The sequence below is a fragment of the Perca fluviatilis genome, chromosome 2 (assembly GCF_010015445.1).
Source record: "Perca fluviatilis chromosome 2, GENO_Pfluv_1.0, whole genome shotgun sequence".
Taxonomy (NCBI): domain Eukaryota; kingdom Metazoa; phylum Chordata; class Actinopteri; order Perciformes; family Percidae; genus Perca; species Perca fluviatilis.
Genome location: NC_053113.1, coordinates 19,963,851 through 19,990,019, shown reverse-complemented (window position 1 = coordinate 19,990,019; position 26,169 = coordinate 19,963,851). Strand labels below are relative to the sequence as shown.

Here is a 26,169-nt window from a genome sequence, read left to right as displayed (position 1 = left end):
TGCAGGTTACTATAACCGTAGATATCTATGACTATAACCTTTTTGGAACACATAGCAACATGTACACATGTGCAAGGGCGAATTGGCCATCGGGAATACCGGGAACAATCCCGAACGGCCGGTCCATTTCAGGCCGAACCGGCCGGTGGTCAATACGTTTTTTTTTTGTTTTTTTCTCAAACGCGACCGGCCTGGCCGGCCGTTCAGCTGCAGCGGAGCGCTGTGTCTGTGTGTGTTTCAGACCGGGCCAAACCAATACTTTCTGTTTTGAGGGGGATACGTGCGGCCCCTCCTAACTTGGACTGATCCTCGTTTTTCCTGACATCCGATTGGCTCAAACTTAAGGCGCCGACAAAAGAGTTCACTTTCAGTCAATTAGGTTTGGAGGTTTGATGATGTGAGGTGTAGGAGGAGGAGCAGGAGGAGAAAGGAGGAGGAGGAGGAACAGCAGGAGGAGGAGAGAGGAGAAGAGAGGAAGAGCAGGAAACAGGTAGAGGGGCAGTGTGCAGGGCTGGGTAGGCAATCATATTAGGCATATCAATCAATCAGATTTTTGCATATAGGATAAAATGCCAATAGTTCCACATACTAGATAATAACTTGACTGAAGCACAGATTGAACTAGAAAATGTTTTATTCTTAGTCATATTTATAACTGATGTTCTTCTCATTAATATGATATGTAGCTGCACAATCAGTAAGCAGAGGCAGGGTCCATCACAGGGGAAGCTGAGCCAGGGAGCCAAGCTGAGAAAGTGGACACACACACACACACACACACACACAAATCTCTATTTTATGGGACTGCATTGTAGTTTTTGAGTATATCAGTGTGAGTATTTGTAACTATTTCATCACTCCGACTGACACTGTGCACATGACATGCTGGTAGTTAGCAGTATACTGTGACTTATGTGTTGGAGATTAGGTTTTGCTGACCTGGTTGTGTTCAGTGCAGTGGTGACTTGCTTATACAACCTGAGGAGGCAGGTGTCATCCTAAAGTTTCTTGAAGGTCTTCAGCGTAATCTGATTCTCTTTATACCATAAAAACACTATTAGAATTAAAATAACTGCAAAAAAAAAAATCCTTCTGCTCGTGCACCAAGGACACTCGTGTAAAAGGCCTCTCCAGCTTAAAGTCCCGGGCTGAATTTCAGTCCCAGTACGGCCCTGCACATGTGCCTTATGTGCCACCTAGCTTCAGATATAAAATCCCCAAACTGGCATAGCTACCAGAAGGCAGACATTTTAAAGAGTTAAAGGAACAGTTCACATTTTGTCAAGTCTGTTAAAACTATGGTAAACATACAGTGAGTGTAATTTTTTGCTGGAGTTACTGCTGTCTGTGAAAAGATCTCTTCTTAGCACAACTCCACTGATCAGACATGCATTTTTACACAAACAAAGGGCTGTGGAGTTTTTCCACCATTTTTTACATGCCCATTATCGGCAAGTGAGTATTGTTTTAAGACACACCTGAAAAAACGATCATTTGAAATATTGTTGTAAAACAAACTTCCAGTGAATGGTTGTACTTTTCTAATTTTCCCATTTCCCGGAATGGTCAGACGGAATAATTCAGAATCACAAAGTCAGTTCAGAAATGTATTTCAAAGTCATTATTTAATAAGACAATGTACAAAAATATTGGCACTGATACATCAGGCATAGTATTGTGGGAAGTGGTAGGTAGGAACAATAAACAAGAAACATACTGTAAATGCACTGATGTACTAGTCCGACATGGGTTGTAATTGAGTAATTTGGAAAGAAGGTATTTGTGTTAGAATCCAGAACCAATGTTTCTAAAAATCTAGTAAAACAGTGGCATACTTCAGACATTTGTTATGTATCAGAGATGAGACAGTGGTCAGTTATTTGTAAAAGCAGTGTTTTTTCATATTAGGTAGGAACAGATCAACTTTTGGCACATAATCTTGTTGTTTTTACCTCCAAGGCATTGAATTGGTCATTTTTAAGGTTACTATTTTCCGCTACAAATGTTCAGTTGTACTGGTCCTGACTGCAGTGGTAGGGTCTAAGCATGGTGAGCTCTGTGATAATCACCAGTGCAAGTATGTGTAAGGGGCTCAGGGCACGTTCAAAGACCAGGAAGTAGGGGGTACTTGTTAGAAAGAAGCACATTTCTGAAGCAGAACATGTTTTACGATGAAAGAGGAGTGGTAGTGGACCGCTTAGGCGCTAACAGGCTCTAAGAAGGTGTAAGAGCTGAAGGGCTGAAGAGGTTTTGGGTATCTGTGATTCAGTGATTTTACAGGATCTGTCGAGCTCTTCCATAGCTCATGCCCTCCTGACTGGCTCCCTTATTGGTCCCCATCTGTAGGCCAATTACATTTTTGCCAGCCTTCAGCTGGTCTTCGCTGAAGTCTCGCTTGTTCTCCTGAGATTTCCTGCAACACATCATTGAAAATGTCACTGAATTTTCAGAAATTAACTGCAATGTTCTATTAATATTTTATTATTTTAATCGGAATCGGTTAAATAAAGCAGTTGACATTTCATGTATTGGACTCACTTGAAGAACCAGTTAGGGTCTCCATTGTATGTGCCTTCATCCTTAGTGACGGCCAAGCTGCCCAGAGCTGACAGGGTCCTCTGCACTGCCGCCAGGTCCTTAGCTGTCCCCACACACAAACACACAGCTAGGATTATTTACTCTTAAAATCATCACACTATGATGTTTCTGTACGTGCATCGTCAAATCCAAACAATGTTTCCTCTACCACACAACCAAAGTGCTTAAACCCAAGACAAATCTTGTCTTCTAGCATTAAATGTTTGCAGTAACTGAGGAATGAAGACCATGAAACCCATCTCACCTTCCCACAGGTCCACAGTCTGGAACATGTCAGTCTTGGTGACGCCGTACTTCTCAGCAGCGTTGAGAAACTGGGAGATCTGCTCCATCTGTTTGAAGGCCATGGATGAGCTCTGGATCTTCTTCACGGGTTTCTCTCCGGTGAACAGACTGTTAATCAGTTCGCTCAGAACCTGGTGAGACCAGATGGAGGGAGAAGAAGAAGAGGAAGAAAGGAAGGAGAGGCATAAAGAAATATCATTAACCTTAGGAAATCATAACATCTAGAAAAAAAACAAGTAATCAAACAGGTGCGTTGCACTCACACATCCGTCTTTCAGCCAGGCCTGGAAGCCCATTTTGCCTGCCTCTGGCTTTCCCACACCGGAGCCACACTGACGGCTGATCCACTCCACCAGGATCTGCTCCAGCTCAGGGTCGTACTTGCTGTCGATCTTATCCTGAACCGCCCGGCTCAAGCCGAAGGATGGACCCTTGTTAGCCATGCCGACTCCCTGAGAGTGTGAAATGGCGGGTGGAAAAATTGAAAAGATTGAGAAGAAGGGGTGAATGGAGAAGATGGATAATATAGTGGAGGGAGATGGGTGAGCGAGGCAGTGTAAAGGAGACAGGGATGAAGTAAAGGAGAGAGAAAAAAACATTATGTTATTAATTATCTCTGGAAAAGTATGAAATCTAAGTAAATGTGATAATGGGTAGTTGAATTTCCACTGGTAATATCCTGACAATTTACAGCAGACTGTATATCCATGACAACATACAGCTTTTATAAACTTACTGTTTTCTTGAGCATCCCATTATGCCTACCTTTTAGTCCAGACTTGTTGTTTTTAGGTGACAAACAATAGCTTACATTCACATTGCAGTAAAATTTGGATGTAGCCTGTTTGCACAAACATGCATAGGTGTGCGAATAATCTAGATGAAGGCATTTACTTTCAAACGCACTGCTTCCTTATATACATATATATAAATATATTTTACTTTATATTATATACACCAAAGCGTGTAAAAAAAAAAAGCGTGTATGTAAGCGAAAATGCCCAGCACTTAATTTATTAACAGCATTGCGTCTCCTAATACACACCATTTAGCCCTATCAGGACCTGCTGTGTCTGAGGCAAAGTGGTGTGCAATGGGAGCTCTTTATCAGGCAGCATTTTTTGCATATATTCTCCTTTTACACACACACACACACACACACACACACACACACACACACACACACACACACACACACACACACACACACACACACACACACACACACACACACACACTCTCTCTCTCTCTCTTTGTCAACACATAAGTATATCATTGCCAGCACGTTTTTGTCTTATGCCTCTGTATTGCCTTTGGGCCAGCAGCCAAGTGCAAACCCATATCAAAGTGCTGTCTGCACTGTCCAACCTTTGTTGCCATCTTGATGTCAGGCCACTTCAACTTCCTTTTCCTAGGGAGGTTCAAAGTTCAAATGTTAAAGGTTAAACCCAGGAATTGACTGGAGGAGGCTCATCCTTGGCATAGGATGGGGAATGTTGTAACCAAGGGCATCAACAAACTTCAGTGTATGAACAATATGCGATCCTCTTCTGTATTGCTGAGTACATGCAGTCTCTTTGCACTGGTCACAGAATGTCAAGATGGGCCAAGACTGGGACTGATGTAAGTCTTTTTATGTTTTGAATAAATCTGTCTCATTATATTGCCAATATGCACAACAAGAGGATACACAGACAGAGATGACAAGTAACAAGTACTGTGGCTAATACTCAGGTTCTTCTTTCTCCTCCTTCTGTACTTCACCTCATTTCTTTCTGTCTTCTCTTTCTCCATTGCTCCCTTGCATCCTCCCTTCCTTTCTCCTTTCCATATCTTTCATCTTTAACTAATCTGAGGGCATAGCCTAATGTAGATACAAAGGTCTCATCAGACCTGCAATATGGCAGCTAAGTTGTGAACAAAATGCTGGCGTGTTCTATCCTTTTAAACCAATTTGACAAACTTGCTAGCATGAAGTTACCTACATATCCAACAGACAGGAAGCAACGTTATCGTTAATTTGGAGGTGTGTTTGTGTCCACCTGTTGAATACAGGTCTAATAGCCCTTAGGGAAATATCTGGCTCAATAGCTGTTAAATGCTGCACTGTGTTTACCAGCTAGCCTCTAACTTTGTCTGTCTGCTCTTTGGTGCTGAACAGGTAGTGTGAGTTTTTCAGAGCTTTCTTTTTACAAAAAACAGCTGACTGCTGCTGGAAATGATCTGATGAGAATGGTGGGAATGAACCAAAGTAATACAAATAGCTGAAAGACCCTCAAATGACCTATGACCTGTATAGTTGATGTACACTCAATGAGTACTATGGGTAATTGTACTTATTAGTAGTAGTAGATTATTTTTTACATTGTGGTAATGCTTAATAAAGCATTTGTATCTTATACTGTATGTGTTCCACCACTGCAACTAGATATACTGCATGTCTGCATAATAGAGTCTGCATGCCAATGGCATTAATGAATTCCTGCCCAGAGTGTTACCACCAACCCAATTTAATGTTCTTTGCATTCCCTGTGGTGCTTTTCCAGGCCGCAAGAAACCAAACACACATGCTGGGCAACACACTCTCTTTCATACAACCACAAGTTCAGATACTATATTTAATCTTCATCTGTCTGCCTTTTGCTCTTACTGTACTGGTACACACATACCTCTTGTTATTCCCACTGACATGCCTCATTATATAATCATTATTACAGAGTAATGTTTGTCTGGTATCCAGTTACCTTGTCTTTTTTCCATTGGCCTCTAGTTCACTGACTCTGACACTCACTGATTTCTGATTTCTGATTATGTTCTTAGCCATTTAACTACTCCCTGGATCACAATTGTAAATCACACACACACACTACACTCTTTGTAGGGAAAGAAATAGAAGTTGTTCACCACATTGTGCACTCAATGACTTCTCCCATTAGTCCTGTATCAGCCTGTATGTGTGCATTGCATGACAACCATGCAAACATCGCATAATAGTCTAAGAGGTCAAATGAGTCCGTTAGGGCCTGTTCTCTATTTCTGGTATTTATGTGTATCTAGGGACTTGTTGTAATCCTTGGGACCCAGCCCAGGTCCAATAACTCAGGATGATCTGCTAAACAAGCTTCTGTGCTGTCTGGCTGCTTCTCTTTAATATTTAAGGCAGTGTTCACTTGACATAGTATATAAAAACATTTGCATAAGCTGCTAGTACAATTACTACTGGTATTAGTACAAAAGCTACCTCTGCCACTGTTACTGCTACTGCTACTGCAACTTTTGCTGCTGCAATGACAACATTTACTACTACAATAGAATCAAACTAGTCACGCGTAACATCTGTCTATACTATAAAATCACTAGCCTAGTGCCATGTAGTAGTACTGCTATTTGTAGTATTAATTCATTACTACTATTGATAGTAATCTTAACACTATGCAGGAGAAAGTTTCTAAGATTTAATGAAAAAAGTGAGCATTAAAATAAAACGAATGACTTTAAAAATGAATATTTAATAAACTACAAAAAGGAAAATATGGAGATAAAGTAAAAAAAAAAAAAAAAAAAGCCTAAAATGTTCCTTTCAGACATCCCAAAGTGCCTCATCCCACAAATATGACTTCATTACCCCCGTCCATCCATCTCTCTCAGTGGTGTTTTTCCTGCTCTGTTTCTCTATTACCATGGTAAATCCACCTAATGCCAGAACAGGAAACCAGTGTGAGGGCTGTGGCAACTGTGGCAGGCTGAGAGGACATGGCGTCATGCGGCCTTGCCTCTTTTACAGTTAACTAGCTAACCACCATATAATGAGTTGTTCGCTGTAATAATTCTATCCTCTAGGCCAGGGATAGTTCTAAAGCAGCTATAAAGCTTGGCTAGATTAAGTACAGTTCCGCAGTGTGGATGTCATTGGAGTCCTCTGGCTCTCCCTGCTAGCTGATGTACAGTACAACAGTTACTGTAGGCTACAGGCTCAGAGCTCTTTTGTTACATGGCTCTGGTTTATGCCAGCTGCACAGAATTTGCGGCTTTGCTTAGACATGCCAGACTTTTATGAGCACTGAAAGCATCTGTCAAACTTTATAGCTGCTGTGTGTCTGACCCCGTGCATTTTTACTGACTCTGAAGTGTAGATAGTGCTGTCCGATTCAGCTCAGTGCCAGAGCCCCTGCACTGTTAACACGGATGTGGTTAGTTCCCGGCCTTATATTGTCCTGCTGTGTTTTTGTGCTGCGCCAGGATTGGCAGTGGAGATAGTGTTATCTGCTCCTGTTGCTGCTGCTTAGAAGCTAAGCTGCCTACTGGTACTTCCCTTATTACTGTTACTGGTGGCCTGGCCTTTTACTGGAATCACTGGGCGTGCTGGCATCTTTAACAGAAAGCTTTCCCATATTCATAAAGAGAAGACAAAAGTTTGAAGTTTAAATGTTTTGTGTGGAGAGGATCTACTTCTGCGTGTATGTGTCAATGTACTATCTGCCTTTCTGAAATATATTTATACCTGCCAGTCTGTCTATCTGCATCTATGTGCTCATCAGAAGTGTGATTACCTTTCAAGCATTGTGAATTCACAGGCTTCCGTATGGCAGTGGATCATTTGCTTTTGCAAATAAAAGTATGTACACTGACAGAGATATGCATCACTGTCTGGCTCACCTCTCTACTTCTCCTCTCCTCGCTTCACATGGAAAATATATTAACCCCCAAAAACATCTGAATCATATTAAGGATAAACTGTTTGCAATGAGACATTCCTCTGTCACAAAAAAGTGATTGTGGAAATCCCAGTAAAAAGCAGTCAGCTTGTGTTCAACCAGACTCCATATCAAAACAGCAGTTTTTAACAGATGATTATGATAAAACTGAACAAGTGAACAATACTTGATCGATCACATGCAACATATTTACGTATATAAATTCTGACAGACATCAACACCCACACAGGATTGAATGAAACAGTAACTCAAACAATAGATATGATTCTCACATATAATCTACAGAAACTTCAGGAAACTTAAAACTTAGACATGTTAAACAACCTTAAGTATTATATACATACGTATATGTGATACTATTTAACTCATGGTCAAATGCAGATGCATCTCAAAGTGTATATATCTGACCTCTCCTTGGACTGTTAGATGATTACATTGACTACTTCTTCTGATAATATCACTTTATAGTCACACACGGAAGACGAAGGACACATATGCATATTTTTTCTATGAAGCTAGGAAGGCCTCAAAACTTCTGACTGACTGGTCTATAAAGCGATGGCCTCTTGCCATCAACCACTTTGTCCTACTAAGCCTGTCCCAAATCCAGTTCAGGAGTTTTATCCTGTATGGAGGAATAAAAGAAAAGTATACTCACTGTGTGAAGGAATAGGTCAGTTTTCTGCTGGCTACTAGTACAGCGTGTGGGGTTGAGTATAGATGCTTGACTGAGTGTTTGTATATGCTTCGCAGGGACCTCCCTCTCAAAAATGCCGGCTTAAAAGGAGCAGATGAGGAGAGATGACTTCACTAGTCTACCAAGAGAGCCAGAAAGGGAGGGAGGGAGGAGGGAGCGTGAAGAAGAAATAGGAGGGAGAGAGGGGAAGGAAAAAAGGAAACTTCATCCTTAAAAGGGCATGGCCTTTCAGCAGCTCCCTGTCTCTTCCCCTAGTTAAAAAGCCCAGCCATATTTGGGTAGAGCTGTTCTATGTAGAGCAGAGACAGCAGACAGCAGCCAGCCAGCGTTGGTTTGGTCAGCAGGAATTCTCCAAATACTTTCACCACATCCCTCCTCGTTCAAAGTGGCAGCAAGATGGTTCAGGAGTGTGTGGGGGCTGATGGAAAGGGGGAGAGGGAAGAGTAGAAATGGAGAGAAAAGAGATGGGACTAGAAGAAAATAGGGAAAGAGGCACTGGATGTGGAAACAAAGAATTATAGTGTTGCTTCTATCTCATTGTAGTGTAGGAGCTATTTCAAAAGTGACTTATTGTTTCCACATTTTTGCACATTAAGAAGGGAAGGAAAAGGAGAGGAGAGGAGAGGAGAGGGGATCGGGAGGAGAGGAAGAAGAGGGAGAGGGGGAAGGGAGGAGAGGAAGAAGCAGGAGTGGGAGAAGAGATGAAGAAAAAGAGCATTGGATTCAGGAGGAGAGGAGAGGAAAAAAGAGAGGAGAGGGGTAGGGGACGAGAGGAAGAAGGGGGAGAAGAGAGGGAGAGGAGATGAAGCAAAAGAGGAAAGGAAAAGGGAGGAGAGGAGAGGGAGAAAGAGAGAAGAGGAATGAGAAGAGGAAGAAGGAGGGGAGGAGAGAAGGAAGGAGGTGAGGAGAGGAAGAAAGAGAGGAGAGGAATAAGGAGGTGAGTAGTGGAAGAAGGAGAGGAAGAAGGAAGGGAGCAGAGAGAGAGGAGAGAAGAGGTGGGAGTGAGCAGGAGTAACAGAGTCATCATTCAGGCAGAGAACTCCATGTAAGTCCTGGGTCCTCTTCAGTAGCTATGTGTGTGTATACCTCCACCACCATCATGACATTTCTATCACTTCCATTTCATCACCTTTTGGCAGAGTTCCTGTTTGAATATAAGAGGTGTTGAACATGTGCTCATAACTGCAGTTGGCTTCACTCCCTCAGTGGAATGTTGAAGACAGATCACACTCAGGATGAGACGCTCATATGTATCCACTTTTACACACAAATTTTGTGGGCTTCATAGACAACAGAGCAACAAATCCGATGTCTTAATTAGATATCTTAATGAGACATTTTCTTTTCTTTTCACCACAACAACTAGTCTGTATTGATGGCCTTTTGCCTGATCAAAGCAGAATTTCTTTATATCAAGAACACTACCTGGCCAATATCACAAAATGTTATCTTGTGAGCATAAGAAAACAGCATTTTTTTAATCTTTTTGGTCTTATCTTTCCTAATTGCCTAAATAAAAGCAAATTAAATATATAAATTAAGTGGAATACAATACACATTATATGTATTTCAACCCCCTCTCTTTCAACACTTGGTTATGATAAGGGAAAGATTGTGGTCTTGCTTTAGTACACAGTGACTTAAAGTAACTTTTTACCCAACCCTGCTGTGCATCAGCAGCTTTGTGATTGACCTCATTCAGATTCAAGTAGAACCTCATCTGTGTTTTTAATCTAAGTATTACCTGTTTTACCCATGTCCTGTTTTTCAGCATTTGCATCATTGCATCCCTGGGCTGTACTTGCTCCACTCGCTACCTTTAGAATGACATGGCTGTGTTCTACTTAAGTGTTTTCATACTATGTAGTTGGTTTATGCATTTTTTATTTAACTAATTTATTTTTTACTAATTTTGTTTCTTCTGTCGCAGACTGAAAACTCATCTTTTCAGACTGCATCTTGGCCCATGAAAATATGAAAAAATAAACAAAAAATACCTTTATTTATCTCTTGTTTCTAAAATATTCCACTCGAAGCAGTTTTGCGTACAGTATATACTCTCATGATTATTGCAATTTTCGGGTGGTATCTTCATGGTTGAATGCACTTATTAAGTCGCTTTGGATAAAAGCATCAGTGAAATGAATGTAATTTAAAAGTACAAATTTAAACAGCTACAGTTATAGTTACATAATGCACTATTACAGATTCAACTACAGTAGGCTATATGAAGTGGTCAAATGAGCTATTATGGTGATAATACTCTTGTAGGCTACTTCTACTGAAGTAAAAGTAGGAATGCAAGTCTTTGGCTTGCAATGTTATGCTGAAGTATTGATATTTAAGTCACTTTGGTCCCAAAAGTATCTAATCAACCATTAGATATGTTTGCTATCAAATTGCATGTAGACATTCATGTCCCCTTCAAGATGAATTGTAATGTTTTTGGTGATCCCTTCTGTGACTTTTCTTCTGCGATTATTAACACTAAATTACAGTAAAGTTAGTCTAATACTTTGGTTTATGACCCAGGACTCCCTGCTCTGGAAAGCAGTACCTATACTAGTGTGTTATGCTGGTGAACTAAGTCAATGACCTTAGAATCTTATATTTACCAAAATATCAAACTATTCCCATAAAGTAACAACACTGACCCACATCGCCTCATCGAAGCTTTTTACAGGAATGATTGGCCTGTCTAACTATCATTGTGTGTGTGTGCAGAATGTGTGTAAGCTGCTCCTACATCATGTGTTTATTCAACTGAATTAATTTACTTCCAGTAGTCAGGCTGGGGTTTATATTCATTTGTAATAAGCTTCCATGAAAGGCATTTGTTTCCAGTGTTATAAAATATTGTCATAGGCCAAATGCTAGCAGGGGCAGCGTTGTGACCCAATTGTTATCATTCCGAAATTATATTAATGTCTTTCACTGCTACCTATTTCCATTCATGGTCTAAGTGTAAGTCTGTATGTGTGTGTGTGTGTGTGTGTGTGTGTGTGTGTGTGTGTGTGTGTGTGTGTGTGTGTGTGTGTGTGTGTGTGTGTGTGTGTGTGTGTGTGTGTGTGTGTGTGTGTTTGTGTATGTGTGGTGGTGGGTGGGTGTGGGGAGTTAAATTTTTACATACCAAATAAAAGAATAAGGTACATCACCTGCCAAATAAACTTTTGTTATTTCCAAATCAAAACAATGTCACACTTTCTCTGTACACAGACTGTTACTGTAGTTGTGGCAGTTTATTCACATGCATGCTCATATATTTTTAATGATGCATATATTTCCAAACATGATAATTTCTGTTTTTATTGCTATGCAAAAGTTTAAGTCTGCACCTCTTTGTGTTTGATCATAAATTCCTGCATGCACATGCACCAGTCTATGTGTGTATACGACTTATCTTGTTTATCTCTACTGCAGGGGTTAAACTATGGGGCTTGTCTCATGACGGGTCAAAAACCTACTTCTGGTGCTGAAGAACATTAGTTTGTTTTCATGAATCAGGATCTCAGTTGAGCGAGGTGAAATGTATTTATTTAAGGTCCTGTGGAGTCTAAAAGTTTAGAAGTCAAAGTCAACAATGTAGGGGGATGGTTGGGGGTACAGTATGTAACCAGTGAAGATATTATACTCCAGGTATTTGCAGAGTTTCCTTCCAGATACCAGCTCAACGTAGACCTGATCACCTTTCTGCAGCTGCAGTACCACCACCTGAAAGTATATACAGTAACCAGTGTCATGTTTTGTGACACAAAAGCAGGTTTGACAGAATAGGTTATGACACATGGAGTTTCAAGGTCATTTTGTACCCCCTCCCCCCACACACACATACACACACACAATTTAGAATTTGATTTGTAAATTGCAACATGTAATCTCCATTTGTGCAATCATGTCACTTTGCTCTTGTTAAAACAATCTTACATACAAACAAACTTTTTACCTGATTGGCATTGTCTTCACTATCTTCACGATTGTCTTCCCACACGCTGGCAATGAGGTTCCCATTCTTCATCAGCTGGACCTACAGATACCACAAAACACAAAATGAAGTTACAAATGACTTGCTGTTGCTATGTGGGTAAACCAGCAGAATTTGTTAAGTTTATCTAGTTGGTTTACTTTATGGTAGAGGCGCCCATACTCTATTATATATGAGTAGACTGTGAAGGAAAAGACATAAACGCCGGCAGAACGGGCAGTGAAGATACCTAGAGAGGGAGGAGAAGAGTAAGTGGAACTGCAGGGATGCATGCTTTACATGAGGCTTTCATTTTACAATGGTGGGTAAAGTCATTTGAGTTTGCTTCTTATGTGTGTATATCTGTGTGTTTCCTACCCAAGGAAGGGTTATATGCATTGTCATGGTTAAGAGTGACGACAGAGTAGGGGATTGGCACGTTAATATTAAAAGGACCAAAGCAATATTCAGTAGAACCAGGAGTGGTATTATTTGGATTCATGGTGGCTTTGAAGGCAACACGGACACCATCTATGAAAAAGAGAATGAGAGATTTATTGCACTGAACAACAAAGAGTCCAGATATGTTGGTATAAATCTACTGTACCTTCCATCAGTGTATGTGTGTTCACCTGTGAGCTCTTGGACTCTGTGATTCAGTGTGCTGATACCCTGCCACACATGTTTCATCCTCATGAAGGTGTCCTCTTCTAATTGGAACATATCTTTGGCTGCACAGCAGCAGCCACGCTCTTTGAAGGCACAATTGCAGTCCCATTTGTCACAGGTCACAGGTCCATTCCATTGGACTGGAATAGGATGGAGGAATGGAGAGAGAGAGGAAAAGAAGAGGTGACAAGTTCGACAAGGAGGTCAGCGGTGTCAGTTTGAAGCAGGACGGTCACTTGAGTAAGAAACCCACATATTTTGGTTGCAAACTAAGTATTCAACAGCTGACAGCTATGAATATGGCGTGTGCTGTGTGTACTGTTTGGTTGAGTGCCAGATTAAAGGAATTAAATATGGCGGTTTGTGTGGCTTACGTGCAGCCTGTTTCAGTAATTCACTGGCGCTGGTGGACTGGGCCTCCACACAACCACAGGGAAACAGCGACCCCAACAGGAACAAAACTGGTAATACAACCATCTGAAGAAAAAAAAGAAAAGAAAATGTATTCAGTATTGGATGAGTCGTGGATTGTGTGCACCCAGACCAGAGAGGCTAAATGCTCAGAGCAGTGTCACAATTTGATTTACATGTAATGCAATTACATTTGACTCTACAGTTTCTGAATTCAAATTAGTAATTGCACATCCGTGAATATCACTTGTTGGACTACTTACTATTTTTTATTTTTGTTTTGTTTTGTAGACATGCTGCCTGTATCCCGATATCAGAATAAATCCATTTAAATCTGCATTAACAATCATCTCGTCATCAAATCAAGGTAAAATCTATGATTTCAACGTGGAACTAGTAAGAACCTTCTTCACATTGAAATCATGTTATATTCATTTAAATGCTGATGGGATAATAATGTGTGTAACCTAGATGACACTTTCCATACAAATTAGCCATGTTCTAAAGCACATTTGACCTGCAAATAACCAAATCAGTGCTTAGCTACAGGGAAACTTAAAGTAATTAGCCAAACATGGCTAATGTTCACTTGCTAATGTTAGCCTCAACTTTTTTTTTAAACACATTAGTTTTCTTTCTGCCAACCAGTGGTCAGACTTCTCTCCCTGTGGCTTAAGTTATTACATGAAATAATAAGTAATTGTTGTAAAGGTAAAATCATTCAAACAATCAAAAGTGACAGGAAGTATAGCATATTGTTTACAACTGACTAGTCAATTCAGGTGCTTAATCCATGAATTTGCTTTAAGGTATACTAATAATAACTCATTACATTTAAAAAATGACCTTGAAACTCCATGTGTCATAACCTATTCTGTCAAACCTGCTTTTGTGTCAAAAACCTTACCACTCAATCATTATACCCAATAAATAGCAAACACATTTTAGCTAATTATTGAGTATAATGATTGTTGGTCGACAACCAGAGAGACCAATTTTTGATTGTTTTTTTAAATGATATAATTGTAAACATAAACTTACTGTTTTTTCTTCCTCCCTCTCCTTGGTCTGAAAGTATGTATGTCAAGTTCTTGTGAGTTTGTCGACTGAGAGCAAGCGTTTTAAGCAGCGGATGGTTTGAGCTTCTTATTGATGCGCTTCAGGTGATCCTCCCCCTCGAGGAGGTAAATGACGCCTCCTCACACACACACACACACACACACACACACACACACACACACACACACACACACACACACACACACACACACACTGGTAACACAGTAGGCCTACACTAAATGGTTTTCCTTTAGTGTGAAAAAAACAATAATTGATCTTGTTGCACCTTTCAGCACCCTATTGTTGGGACCATAATACCTCTTATTAGGACAGCAGTGTCTGATTGCCACCCTCCTAGAGGACACCAGCTGCTCAGATACCATTGTGGTCTCTGAGGATATAATGGCCTACAGAGGAGATGACAAAAGAAGCTGATTGTGTTATCCGTCCATCGATAAAGGCCTATATCCGAGAACACTATACAGATTCACCTGGTTCTCATGCTGAGATAGAAGGAAGAGAGCAGCGATACTGTGTGTTATAATAACTACTTTGCCGTCATAAGTTGTTGGAATCCCAGATGGATTGATGGTGGTTTGTTGTGTTTGAGATTATGTGATAGTTACTTGGCCAAAGTGGGCTCCATATTAAATTAAATGATCTTGTGTTGTGGGCCAATATTTATTCAATAATAAGTCACAAAGCCATTAACAGGATCTGCTAGGTATTGCCTTCTTTTATGTGGTTTTTGACAGATTCAAAGAAAGTCATTTTCTTACATAAATCCAAGCAAAATGTGTTGTATTGTCTGCAAACAAAGAAGCTGGGATCCACCTTACAGTAATACTCATATAAAGATTTGGCCAATGGAGCTTTGGTCGTTTTACATTCATTCATTAGCTGACGGTAGAGCTGCCGGTAAATATTCTTAAAGGCCTTCTACGGTATGTTCCTGTTTAAAGAAGAGAAATCATGATGGCTTTTATTTGCGAGAGGTTTGGCAATGGAGGCTCTTTTTACTTTTATTATGGACCAAATGAAGCACAGCTGTAAACCCACAGCAGTATAAAATTGAGAAATGGATTGGATGGAAAATTAGACAATGTTAACCAAAGAGTGTGGTGGTATTTATGGGTTCTTAAACATTTAGTTTTGTGCACAGTGACACGTTGTCAGCCATAGCAATATCGGTTAGTAGACCAATTTTGTCCAGACCGAAATATCTCAACTATTTAAATGGATTGCCATGTCAGTTGTACTGACGTCCATGGTACCCAGAGCAACTTTTCCTCTAGCTGCACCATGAGGTTGACATATTTGTTTTTTAGTGAAATTTCTCGACCACTATTAGATGGACTGCCGGGGGATTTGCTACAGACATGCGCTCCCCTTAGGGTAAATTGTAATAATATTGGTGATTCCCTTCTATCTAGCGTTATTGAGTCAACATTTTTATTTGTCTAGTACTTTGATTTATTGACAAATAACTGCTAAACTATTGAAATTCCCATAGGCATGAAACTAATCTGTCAATTAAGAAGTAACATAATATGAAATCAATCATTTTCAAAATCATTCAATTACTTGTAGACTTGTAGATGCTCAAATTTCAACTTTCTTCTGAGCAGTTAAAGGACTTCCTTATCCATGTTGGCTTATAGAAATCATATCTATAGGTAAATCATATGTTTACTTGAAATAGCTTGCTCACATCGTAATTCTGCGTGAGTAATGTTATGTGATGAAGAACAAACTTACTAGTGAGTCTCTATAGGAGTACTAGAGGTTCCCTTACATGTGTCACTGTCTATATATTTACAGAACTTAAGGTCAGCTGTGTGTGCAACTGCACCAGCTGTCATTCATCACTGCTTGTTTGTAACGTGAAGTTGCACAGTCATGTTACTATCCTTACTGTTCCTCTAGTCCTATTACATAACAAGGTGTTACCTGTGTTGACAGTTACCTTTAAAGTTGTCTTAGCTCCAGGGACAGTGCATTGTTTGTGTGTGTTTTTAATTATAGCCACGTGCGTGTGTTGAGTCCCAAGTCAACTGACCTGGTTCTTCACATGGTTTTATCTGCTAGATGGAGGCCAGGGTGTATCAGGTGTTTTATATCTGCTTTGCACACATATCTTCATAACAGACCTCCAGTCCTTGAGATGATTCACAAGATAGCAAGCTGTGTCCCTGACCTCAGATGTGATTTCAAACCAGAGCTTTGAATTACTACATAATAGTAAGTGGTCATATTTCTGAGATTGTTTGATATGTAGGGGAAAATGTGCCAGAGTAAATTCCCCTGTGATGAAGCCAATCAGGAAAATACCCAACAAGTTAGAGATAAATAAAAAATAAGATTTGAGCTTTTCCTACAAGGAACATCCCTTGTTTCCTCATTGTCTGCTCCTACAGAACCCACTGCTGTATGTGTAAAAGAAGTGATAACAATTGCAAAATATATTAAATTCATTATTTCCTTTCACTTTTTTCTGACCTTATCAAAGCTCAATATGTAGTATATTTTTTGTAATTCAATCCTCTTGATAAGCTGTTTTTGTTTTTTGTAATTCATCCATCCTCTTTATATGTTTCTAAAAACACTGAAGAAGATGTTGCCATTGTTTGTCGGTTGGATTCTGTATTTTGCTTGATTGATATGGTGGCCTAAGTGCTGCATTTTGTACCATGTGTTGTGTATTGGGTTTGTGGTGTTTTGTCATTCTCTCATCTCACTTTGATGTTCCCTTTGTGTCACTACACCCTGAGGAAGGCTCAAGCCAACATGCGTTGGTGTATTTTTAATGTCTTGCCCTATTTATTAAAGGCCTTTTTATCACTTTTTGTTACCAACCTTGAGTCCCTGGACATGATTTTTTACGACTTTCTTGGTCATAATTCTCCTTCCTTTGTGTGAATTGAATTCCCTTCCATGAGCACCGGTGGTTGAAAGGATACTCCTGCCACTTCTTTCTATCATGTAGTATATAAGTATTGAAGTGATAACCCTTCCCTTTGCCACAAACTGGGCTTGCACAAAAATAAAGCATTGTGATAACAGCAAACATAATATTGTTCTATAACAATCAATCAATCAATCAATCATTACCCATCAACTCCTTCAACTTGTGCATAATTCATCATAAAATTGAATGTGTGTATGATGGGGGTGGGGGGGGGGCATTCTTAGTCAGTGTCCTCATTTAGGATGCTATCACTGTAAAGCCAGATTTAGTTGTAATTAAAAAAAATTTTAGTGGTCACACCTTAATTCTTTCATGTTTTGTTAAAAAACATATTCATTACTAAATCACATTAGTTGTTTGTAATAATCATCTTAAGTATGCAGTGCACAAATCATATTACAGTAAGCCGAGATAACTACAGATGTTTTCTGTATGGGAGGGGCGGGGTAATTTGAATCTGTTCTTCACAAAGGCTCATGGGAAAGAATATTTTTGAACGGTTTCTGTCCTAGTAAACGTGTGTTTTAATAATGTTCTGTTAATTTGTTGGGTGTGCATTTATGTTAACTGGATTTTAGTTGTGTATGGTTGATTTAATGTTCATGTTTATCTACATTTATCGTTGTACCATGATGGAGACCCAGATGGGGTGATGATGGAATCTGGGCAGCGAGCAAATACTACTAACTCTTATTCCTGAGTGGAAGTTCCATGCAGTACAATACATTCAACAGGGGGAGAAGGCTATCAACCAGGTGGTTTGGATCTTTAAAGGTGGAACTTCCTCCACCGCTGCGGAGGAGGGTCTGGCTAGTCCCCGCAGCATTCCGGGAATGGAGGTAACAAGCTCTGGTTTATTGGCATTTCTTTAAACCAATCGTCATGGATGGCGCTAAGCTGCAAAATAGCCTCGGGAAGGAACTTGTTTTGGTGGAATATGTACGTTCAAAAGTTGTTCTAGTTGTGCGAGAGAAAACTCAGATTGGACAGATAGTCTAGCTAGCTGTCTGGCGAAAAGACATGCATCCGGTGGAATTTCCTGCGGCACCGGAGCAATCCCAGAAATGGAACATTGAGGATGTAGACGAGGCACCACCTATTGTATGTTAGGCCAAACAAACCACTCTCTGCAGGGCCATGAAGTCCTGTTCTGTGCTGTTTTCTTACCAGGCAGTAATGTTCCCCGTCAGGACGCTCTCAATGATGCAGGAGTAGAAATTCCTCATTATTTGAGGGGATACCCGCAATTTCAATTTAAAAAAAACACATTTAATTGCATTATCTCTGTACTTTGTACTTTTAAATGAACATGACAACAAATTTGAACTTGAGAGGTCTAATAGTAACACCTATAAACTGTATATATATACAGTACAGGCCAAATGTTTGGACACACCTTCTCATTCAATGTGTTTCTTTATTTTCATGACTATTGTAGATTATCACTGAAGGCATCAAAACTATGAATGAACACATATGGAATTATGTACTTAACAAAAAAGTGTGAAATAACTGAAAACATGTCTTATATTTTAGATTCTTCAAAGTAGCCACCCTTTGCTTTTTTTGATAGTGCTGCAAACCCTTGGTGTTCTCTCAATGAGCTTCATGAGGTAGTCACCTGAAATGGTTTTCACTTCACAGGTGTGCTTTGTCAGGATTAATTAGTGGAATTTTTTTCCCTTATAATAAAAAAGCAAAGGGTGGCTACTTTGAAGAATCTAAAATATAAGACATGTTTTCAGTTACTTCACACTTTTTTGTTAAGTACATAATTCCATATGTGTTCATTCATAGTTTTGATGCCTTCAGTGAGAATCTACAATGTAAATAGTCTTGAAAATAAAAAGGAAACGCATTGAATGAGAAGGGTGAAATTTTGTTCAATATATATATATATATATATACCATTAATTATATTCTGTAGCTCCACCCTGTTTCCCCTGCAGTCCACCCTTTTTGCCTTTATATCTGTATACGTAAACATCTGCACACCTGTTTTTGTTTGTAGGGGCTTCACACACACACACACACACACACACACACACACACACACACACACACACACACACACACACACACACACACACACATACACACACTCATAGCTCACTTCTTTCTAACTCCACACCCCAAAATTTCATTTTTAAACTTGTAGTCTTCAATCCCAGTTTATGCTGACTCAAGTGACATCACTTGGGGCAATTAATCAGATTCTGCACAGCTCCCTCTGGCCTTAAAATTATAACTAAAAGTGAACAAAGATCTTAATTGTACTGTATCATATTGTAATCTACACTTATTACGGAATCTACTTCAGCTGGCTGGTGATATGGCTTTCATTTTAATTTCACCTTGTGATGCTGTAAGCAAGGCTCACACCAAAACTGTGAATAATTGGCTTTATTTAAATGTATTTATATAATGTGTTATTAATTAAAGTTAAAATTTCATATCAAAAATAGGTCAGTTCCATCCAAAATGGCAAGAATAGACACTAATCACACATCACATGAAACAAAATCAACTATAATGCCAACTGCTTTGTTTAAAATCCTGATTTATTTGCTTGTCATTTTACAGGTGCATGGGTGTAACTCTTGGCAAATCATTACAAGACATAATTTTAGCAAGAAACAAATAAGCTGTTGCAGAAGAAAGATATTCAAATTGCATAGGTTGAATCCAGATGTGATGGACTAATAGAACTGTCTTCCCTCAAAAAGAGCAAATTGAGATGAGGGCTTCAGGCAGACTCTAAACTTGTTAGTATAGGGCAAGAGTTGGTATAATAAACAGTGCACTATGCCTCCCTAACTTATTCAGGATAAAGCAGAAAAGCACTGAAAGTGTTATAGTGGCTGCTGTCATCGCAAAGGAAACATCCAATGGGCAGGTTCACCGCCACCTTGTCCCCAGCTGTCAGGTGGAGGGCAACAACAATAGTGGCGCTGTCCTCTTGGTCTTCCATATTTATTTCTCTGGTTGCTGCCACCAATTGGCCGTTCAGCAGCAGACCAGCGCAGGCGTCCAACTTGCTACCAGGAGAACCAGAGTCACTGTAGACAGTGAGGGCGAGGCTGTAGACACCAGAGCGTGGAACAGTGAAGATACCAGTGTCCACACTGTAGCCATTACCCAGATTGATGAAGACATGTTTGTAGATGACAAGGGTGTTGATTGGGTAGGAGCCGAGACACTTAAACTCATTGAATAGAGCAACAGAGACGGCAGTGTAGCTGGCTGGAGATGCAAAGGGAAGACGTTAAAACGGTAGTTATTGTGGTGTCATTAACATAAAGACAAGTCTAAAGTATGTGAGTGTGTTTGTGTGTGTGTGTGTGTGTGTGTGTGTGTGTGTTTTGTTCTTTCAGATGCTTCTATAATTTGCACTCTTTTCTGCTTTGTGTAACTCACCTTCGATATTGTCGAGACTTTGCGCTGTTTGTGAATATTCCTTCTCCAAATTATTCATGGTTGTGTTAAAGTATGTCCTCAGCCTGTTTATCTCTTTAAGCATCACACAGCAGCTACAAGAACCCTCATCCGTCGCACAGGCTAAAAACAAACATACATAAATACACTTGCAGAAAAGAATATATGCTGACACTGATTATGCACCCACAATTCCTTACCACTGCCTGCGTTGGGGAATGGACTCTGTGTTTGGCTGCCCATTCCATTCCATGGATATGTAGGTACAATAGCAATGGCTGCATGCAGTAGACACATCAGTACAATAGCTGGGGGTAAAAAAAGAGCAAAGGCAGGTAGCACTTAACTCAAAAAGAGCTTCACATGAGTTGCCTGTTACTGTAATGTTGCATATCTGACCCATTAGCCTACTACCTCTGTGAATGTATTAAGTCTCACCTCTCATGTTGACGATTTCAGAAGGATGGAGGGTGTGATCGACTGATCAGTAGAGGAAATGTCATGGATATATATTTTTCTCAGGGCCCCTCCCTTGTTACATCTAAGTTTTAATCCTCCTCTTCTCTCATCGCTCCTCCTTGTTTTTGTTGTTTTTAATCGTCCGCCCTATTTGCCTTTATAACTGTATAAAGGGGGGAATGTTTTCTAAAACCGCACACACCCCGCAGGTCTTTGTGTGCTTTGTTACAGGCCAGGTATCACCTATCATCTGGAAAGAGCTATCTTTGCAGTCTCCTCAACAGATGAGCGTACAGTTTGAAGAGCTGCATGATGAACAATTATATGTGCTGATAATTTTTTCTTAACATGAAAAAGCCACAAATTAGCTTTATGGTCTCAGGCCATCGTTCTGTGAAGATATACTACTTCATCTAATGTGATATACTGGTTGAAGGAGAAGAAGAAGAATTGCTTCAGTAATAAAGTAATGAGTGCACTCATCTGCTCGAGATTATGCTTTTGGGAGTACCAGGTCATGTGTTAAATAATGATACTAGTATGTTCAAAATGGCTTTATAAAAGGTTGAAATTTATAGATGTGTTCACATTTAATTTCATCCTGACACTTCTTCACTGCTTTCATTACAGATAGGGGGTGTGCCCAGAATAATGTACAGAATGAGAGATGTTCAAAAAAGGCAACGGCATATTTAATTTAAAGTTGGACTATAATCTTTAGATAAAGATTTAACAATATGTTTCTTATTGCAGTCACAATTATTATTAATATTATTATGGCTTGTATTTTATCTGTCTGGATAATATGGCATCCATTTATCTTCAGTTTCTATGAGTACGGCCCTTACTTTTAAATACCCTTACTGTAAGGGTATTTAAAACTGTAACTTAACGGCTTCAATTAAATGTTTCATAATGTGGTTGAGAATGACTTTGTCAACAACATCTCTAATGTAGAATTCACTTTTGTATCTTCAGTTTCTTTAGTGGAAATTGAAACAAACTGACTCACAATGCCAACTAGTTTGTTTAAAAGTCTGGTTTATTTCACCAGTAGGTTTCAGGTACAGTGCTTTTTCAAATTCATATTTCTATCACAATTTACATAACATCATTTCATTCGTTTTTATTTTTGGAAGGAGGTATTCTATGTAATATCTCAAATAGTGGCAGTAAATGTACCTCTCTATCCCAAAGTTTTCATCCTGGGGTTGTAACCAACCAATCCTCATATAAAGAACAATGTACAAAAACTCATAGATGTGCCTATAGCAAGCGTGAACAGGCCTTTTATTGGCCAATGGCTTAAGGAAATGTTGTCTTACGTTGCTGAGGATAAAAAAGACACTTTCCAAAGGTTTTTGGATTTTGTTGAGCAAAGTACTGTGGGTGAAATACTGGCTAATGAGGGGAACTCAACCTGGTTGGGGGGTGGTGGCGCGACACTGATTGCTTGTGACACAGTATTTCATCTAAAATATTTCCCAAATATGTTTTATCCTGTTGGATCAGACCACTGTAAAAGATAATTTCTGCGACAGCGACTCTGTGTAGTTTTGTTTAAGATGTTTCTTTTTTTATGTATTTATTAAATTAGTTTTATGTGGTTTTCGACGTATGTTAGCGTTTTGTTGCAGTAGTTTTTCATGTAATACTTTTTCTTCTACATTTCTTGTCTAAAAAGAGAAAAATCAACAAACCTATTGTTTAATAACAAAAAAGTGACATGATCTCAGCAGGAGTAGTGAATCGTGATGGAATAAAACAAACAAAATAAGAATGACAGCATTGGTGGGATGGATGATAGTACAAAAGATCAGATGCAGATTAAGGGCTGTCAGATTTGATCTAACAGACTCAACAACTGCAAGAGTTGGTTCAGAGGAATACAGCATGACCACCACCTGACCGTTAACGTTTATATCTGTCCACCGTGAGTTCAATTATGTGATATGATTGCAATGCTAAGTCAATAAAGTTCTCTTTTGACTCTCCAGTGTGTCATTGTGGAAATTAAAACAAAACAACCTCATAACTGTACTATTTTGTTTAAAATTCTGATTTATTTGGTTGTGATTTTACAGACATATCACACATGATTTGCAGTTACAAGAACAACGATACTCTCCACAGATACTTTCTACACACTGTATGACATTGATCAGTGTTGAGGTTCAAATTAAGGGCTACAAAGCACTACAGGAATATATCAGACTCAAACCTCCTCAGTAGAGTTAGTACAAATCCCAGAGCAGCTATATTTTCCTAACTTAGTCAGTAGCATACAGCAGGAAACCAGTGAATGTGTTATAGTGGCTGCTGTCATCGCAGAGGGAACATCCAATGGGCAGGTTGACAGCCATCTTGTCCCCAGCCTTCAGTTGGATGGCCACAACAAAAGTTTCACTGTCCTCTAGGTCTTCATTATTTATGTCTCTTGTTCCTGCCACCACCTGGCCGTTCACCTGCAGTTCAGCACAGACGGCCAAGGTGGTTAAAGGAGAAACAGCTTTACTGTAGGTAGTGAGGGCAACGCTGTAGACACCAGAGCGTGGAACAGTGAAGATACCGGTCTGCACATTGTAGCTATCACCCAGATTGATGAAGACATTTTTGTAGATGACCACGGTTTTGTTGCTGAAAGGGCCAAAGCAGCTCAATTGTCTGGCGTTGTTGAGAGCGACAGAGAAGGCACTGCGGCTTTCTGTAAATGCAGAGAAGAAGAATTTATTGGACTAGAAGACTAAAAGTTTTGTTCTTTAAGATATTTTGATTATGCTCTGAACTGTCTCCTGGTTTGTGTGGCTCGCGTGTGTTTACCTCTAATATTGTTGAGGGCTGTTTTTGATTTTTTCATCTCCTTGCTCATTGCGTTAACGGTAATGTTAAAGAAGCTCTCCATCCTCTCCACCTGCTTCTGCATCAGACAGCAGCCACATGATGTCAGATCCGAAAGACACACTGCGCACACACACATACACACACACACACACACACACACACACACACACACACACACACACATATTAATACATTAGGTGGCAGATGAGAATATGTGCAGACACATTGATTGACTATGTATTGACAAGAGAAAAATTGTTATTTCCTCAACAATTTCTTACCTCCGGATGTTGTCGGTGTTAAGGAGATACTTCTGTCCCAGGAATACTGAGCGAAAGCTGCTTGCAGCAGACACAGCAATAAAATAGCTAAGGGGAAAAAGAAAAAAATGTACATACCAATAAAACCCAGAAAAACCTTTGCATTAGTTGCAATTGCTTTTCTCAGGCAATGAAGTGACTTTGAACTACTGCTGTGTCTGTCCTTTTCTTATAATACAGTACAGAAGTGTAAGCTTCAATAAAAGACCATCCATTGCAACAAGTCACACAATTATTCTCCAGTACACTGTACTTTATTCCCAAAATTCTATACTAACTTGCACTAATTCCATTATGTCTGAGCTTTCAGTTGAAAATACATTTTGAAGTGAAGCTCTGACAATTTCACTCCTAAATATTATGCCACTGTAGTTGCAACTTGTATCTAGACTCACCTCTCATCTTGACGCTGGTAAATGATGATGGCTTCAAAAGGATGGAAGGTGTGTAGACTGATCATGAGACAAAATTCGTGGATATATATTTTTCCGAGGGCCCCTCCCTTGTTACCTATCATTTTTATTCCTCCTCTTTTGTAATCACTCCTCCTTGTTTTTTTTTATTGTCCGCCCTATTTGCCTTTATAACTGGAGATGTATTTCTTCATCACTAGGGGCTCTCATTTTCTAAAAACCACACACAAGCAGACACACACCCTCCACGGCTTTGTTGTTGATGCCACCCAGGTATCACCTTTCACCCTGAGATGGGGTGCTCTGTACTGTATACGGAGGAGTTCAGTTTTCTCATCAGCAGCCAAGCATTATGGTTCGTCGAGCTGCATAGATAAAATTATAATTTTTTGTAGTTGCACGCATGGCATTCCTCAAGGTTCAGTTCTCAGGAAGTATCTTTTTCTATATGCCCCCCTTAATAAGCTAATATCCAGTCTTTGCTGAAATTTGTTTGCATAAATTGGAAATTTAAACACTCAGCTCCATGGTGTCCCCAGTCTAATGATTGCATCAATGCTATAGGGTGAAAACCTTGTATGTCCAAAACCATTGTTTTCAGAAAATGGGCTAATTTAAAAACATTTGATTGAGCTATTTACCTCAGATGAAGTCAGACAAATTGCCTCATCACTGCTTAAATGTATGTTAAACCCACAGACAGACATAAAGGGTACACAATAGCATTGATTTATGAAAAAAATAAAATGACAAAATATGGGGATACAAGGTTTCTGCCGACGATATGTGAAACAAAGTTGTGTAAAGCCTTCTGTGGCTCCAGAGGAAGCTACGACTACTAGCATAACACCCCAATCTGAATCTTTGAAATAACTGGTGTGGTTGAGTTGTATTGTGGGTAATGGAGGAGCCAGGTTTTGACAAGGAAGACAAATGCATGGAATAAAAAGTTTATATCTGGCCAGCGTGAGTCCAACAATGTCATTGGAGTGAAATACTAAAACGATAGAGTAGTCTTTTTACTCTTGAGTGTGCCATTGTGGAAATTAAAACACAATGCCTCATAATGCTATTTGGTTTAAAAATCTTGATTTAATTTGTTGTGATTTTACAGACATAGCACACATTTCCATCACAATTTATATCACATAAGATCAGTCAGTGACAGATTCTCAGTTACAAGAACAAAGATAGGCTACTCAGACTGTATGACATTATGATCAATGGTCAGACAATGGTGACATAAGTAATGCAACATTTTAAAATGTAATTTCTAATGTTTAAAGGCTTCAAACATAGATTAAACCTTGCTTCTGTCAAAAATAATATTGAGTATGA

At 39.5% G+C, this 26,169-nt stretch overlaps 4 protein-coding genes across 5 annotated transcripts; all 4 read right to left on the bottom strand.

The window, feature by feature from the left end:
• Positions 1-1,594: 1,594 nt before the first annotated feature.
• On the bottom strand, positions 1,595-8,446 carry tagln (transgelin). Of its 2 annotated transcripts, XM_039826038.1 has the most exons (6): positions 8,257-8,446; positions 4,252-4,294; positions 3,147-3,335; positions 2,843-3,014; positions 2,539-2,641; positions 1,595-2,413 (listed from the first exon to the last, which is right to left on the bottom strand). In XM_039826038.1, exons 2-6 carry the CDS (start codon positions 4,261-4,263, stop codon positions 2,275-2,277), a joined length of 615 nt encoding a protein of 204 aa, XP_039681972.1. In that variant the 5' UTR covers positions 4,264-4,294; positions 8,257-8,446; the 3' UTR covers positions 1,595-2,274. The 2 variants fall into 2 exon arrangements, with proteins under 2 accessions (XP_039681972.1, XP_039681978.1); XM_039826044.1 differs by lacking the exon at positions 4,252-4,294 and having other exon boundaries at positions 8,257-8,445.
• Positions 8,447-11,660: 3,214 nt separating this feature from the next.
• On the bottom strand, positions 11,661-15,664 carry cbln18 (cerebellin 18). Its single transcript, XM_039788807.1, has 7 exons — positions 15,659-15,664; positions 13,300-13,402; positions 12,889-13,065; positions 12,635-12,787; positions 12,418-12,506; positions 12,239-12,319; positions 11,661-12,006 (listed from the first exon to the last, which is right to left on the bottom strand). Exons 1-7 carry the CDS (start codon positions 15,662-15,664, stop codon positions 11,857-11,859), a joined length of 759 nt encoding a protein of 252 aa, XP_039644741.1. The 3' UTR covers positions 11,661-11,856.
• Positions 15,665-20,181: 4,517 nt separating this feature from the next.
• Positions 20,182-21,243, bottom strand: LOC120551377 (complement C1q-like protein 4). Its single transcript, XM_039788796.1, has 3 exons — positions 21,237-21,243; positions 20,781-20,921; positions 20,182-20,606 (listed from the first exon to the last, which is right to left on the bottom strand). The coding sequence occupies exons 1-3, from the start codon at positions 21,241-21,243 to the stop codon at positions 20,182-20,184; spliced, it is 573 nt and encodes a 190-aa protein (XP_039644730.1).
• A 2,284-nt stretch (positions 21,244-23,527) lies between these two features.
• On the bottom strand, positions 23,528-24,820 carry LOC120551370 (complement C1q-like protein 4). Its single transcript, XM_039788783.1, has 3 exons — positions 24,814-24,820; positions 24,078-24,218; positions 23,528-23,961 (listed from the first exon to the last, which is right to left on the bottom strand). Exons 1-3 carry the CDS (start codon positions 24,818-24,820, stop codon positions 23,528-23,530), a joined length of 582 nt encoding a protein of 193 aa, XP_039644717.1.
• Positions 24,821-26,169: the final 1,349 nt, after the last annotated feature.

Excerpts from the sequence above, each read along its gene's own strand:
- tagln (XM_039826038.1), bottom strand. Across the intron at positions 2,642-2,842 it reads GACTGTGGACCTGTGGGAAG|CTAAGGACCTGGCGGCAGTG; the intron begins GTGAGATGGGTT and ends GTGTGGGGACAG. Across the intron at positions 2,414-2,538 it reads GACCCTAACTGGTTCTTCAA|GAAATCTCAGGAGAACAAGC; the intron begins GTGAGTCCAATA and ends GATGTGTTGCAG.
- cbln18 (XM_039788807.1), bottom strand. Across the intron at positions 13,066-13,299 it reads ATTACTGAAACAGGCTGCAC|TCCAATGGAATGGACCTGTG; the intron begins GTAAGCCACACA and ends ATCCTATTCCAG. Across the intron at positions 12,788-12,888 it reads CAGAGTCCAAGAGCTCACAG|ATGGTGTCCGTGTTGCCTTC; the intron begins GTGAACACACAT and ends TCTTTTTCATAG.
- LOC120551377 (XM_039788796.1), bottom strand. Across the intron at positions 20,607-20,780 it reads AAGTCTCGACAATATCGAAG|CCAGCTACACTGCCGTCTCT; the intron begins GTGAGTTACACA and ends TTGCATCTCCAG.
- LOC120551370 (XM_039788783.1), bottom strand. Across the intron at positions 23,962-24,077 it reads AGCCCTCAACAATATTAGAG|AAAGCCGCAGTGCCTTCTCT; the intron begins GTAAACACACGC and ends CTGCATTTACAG.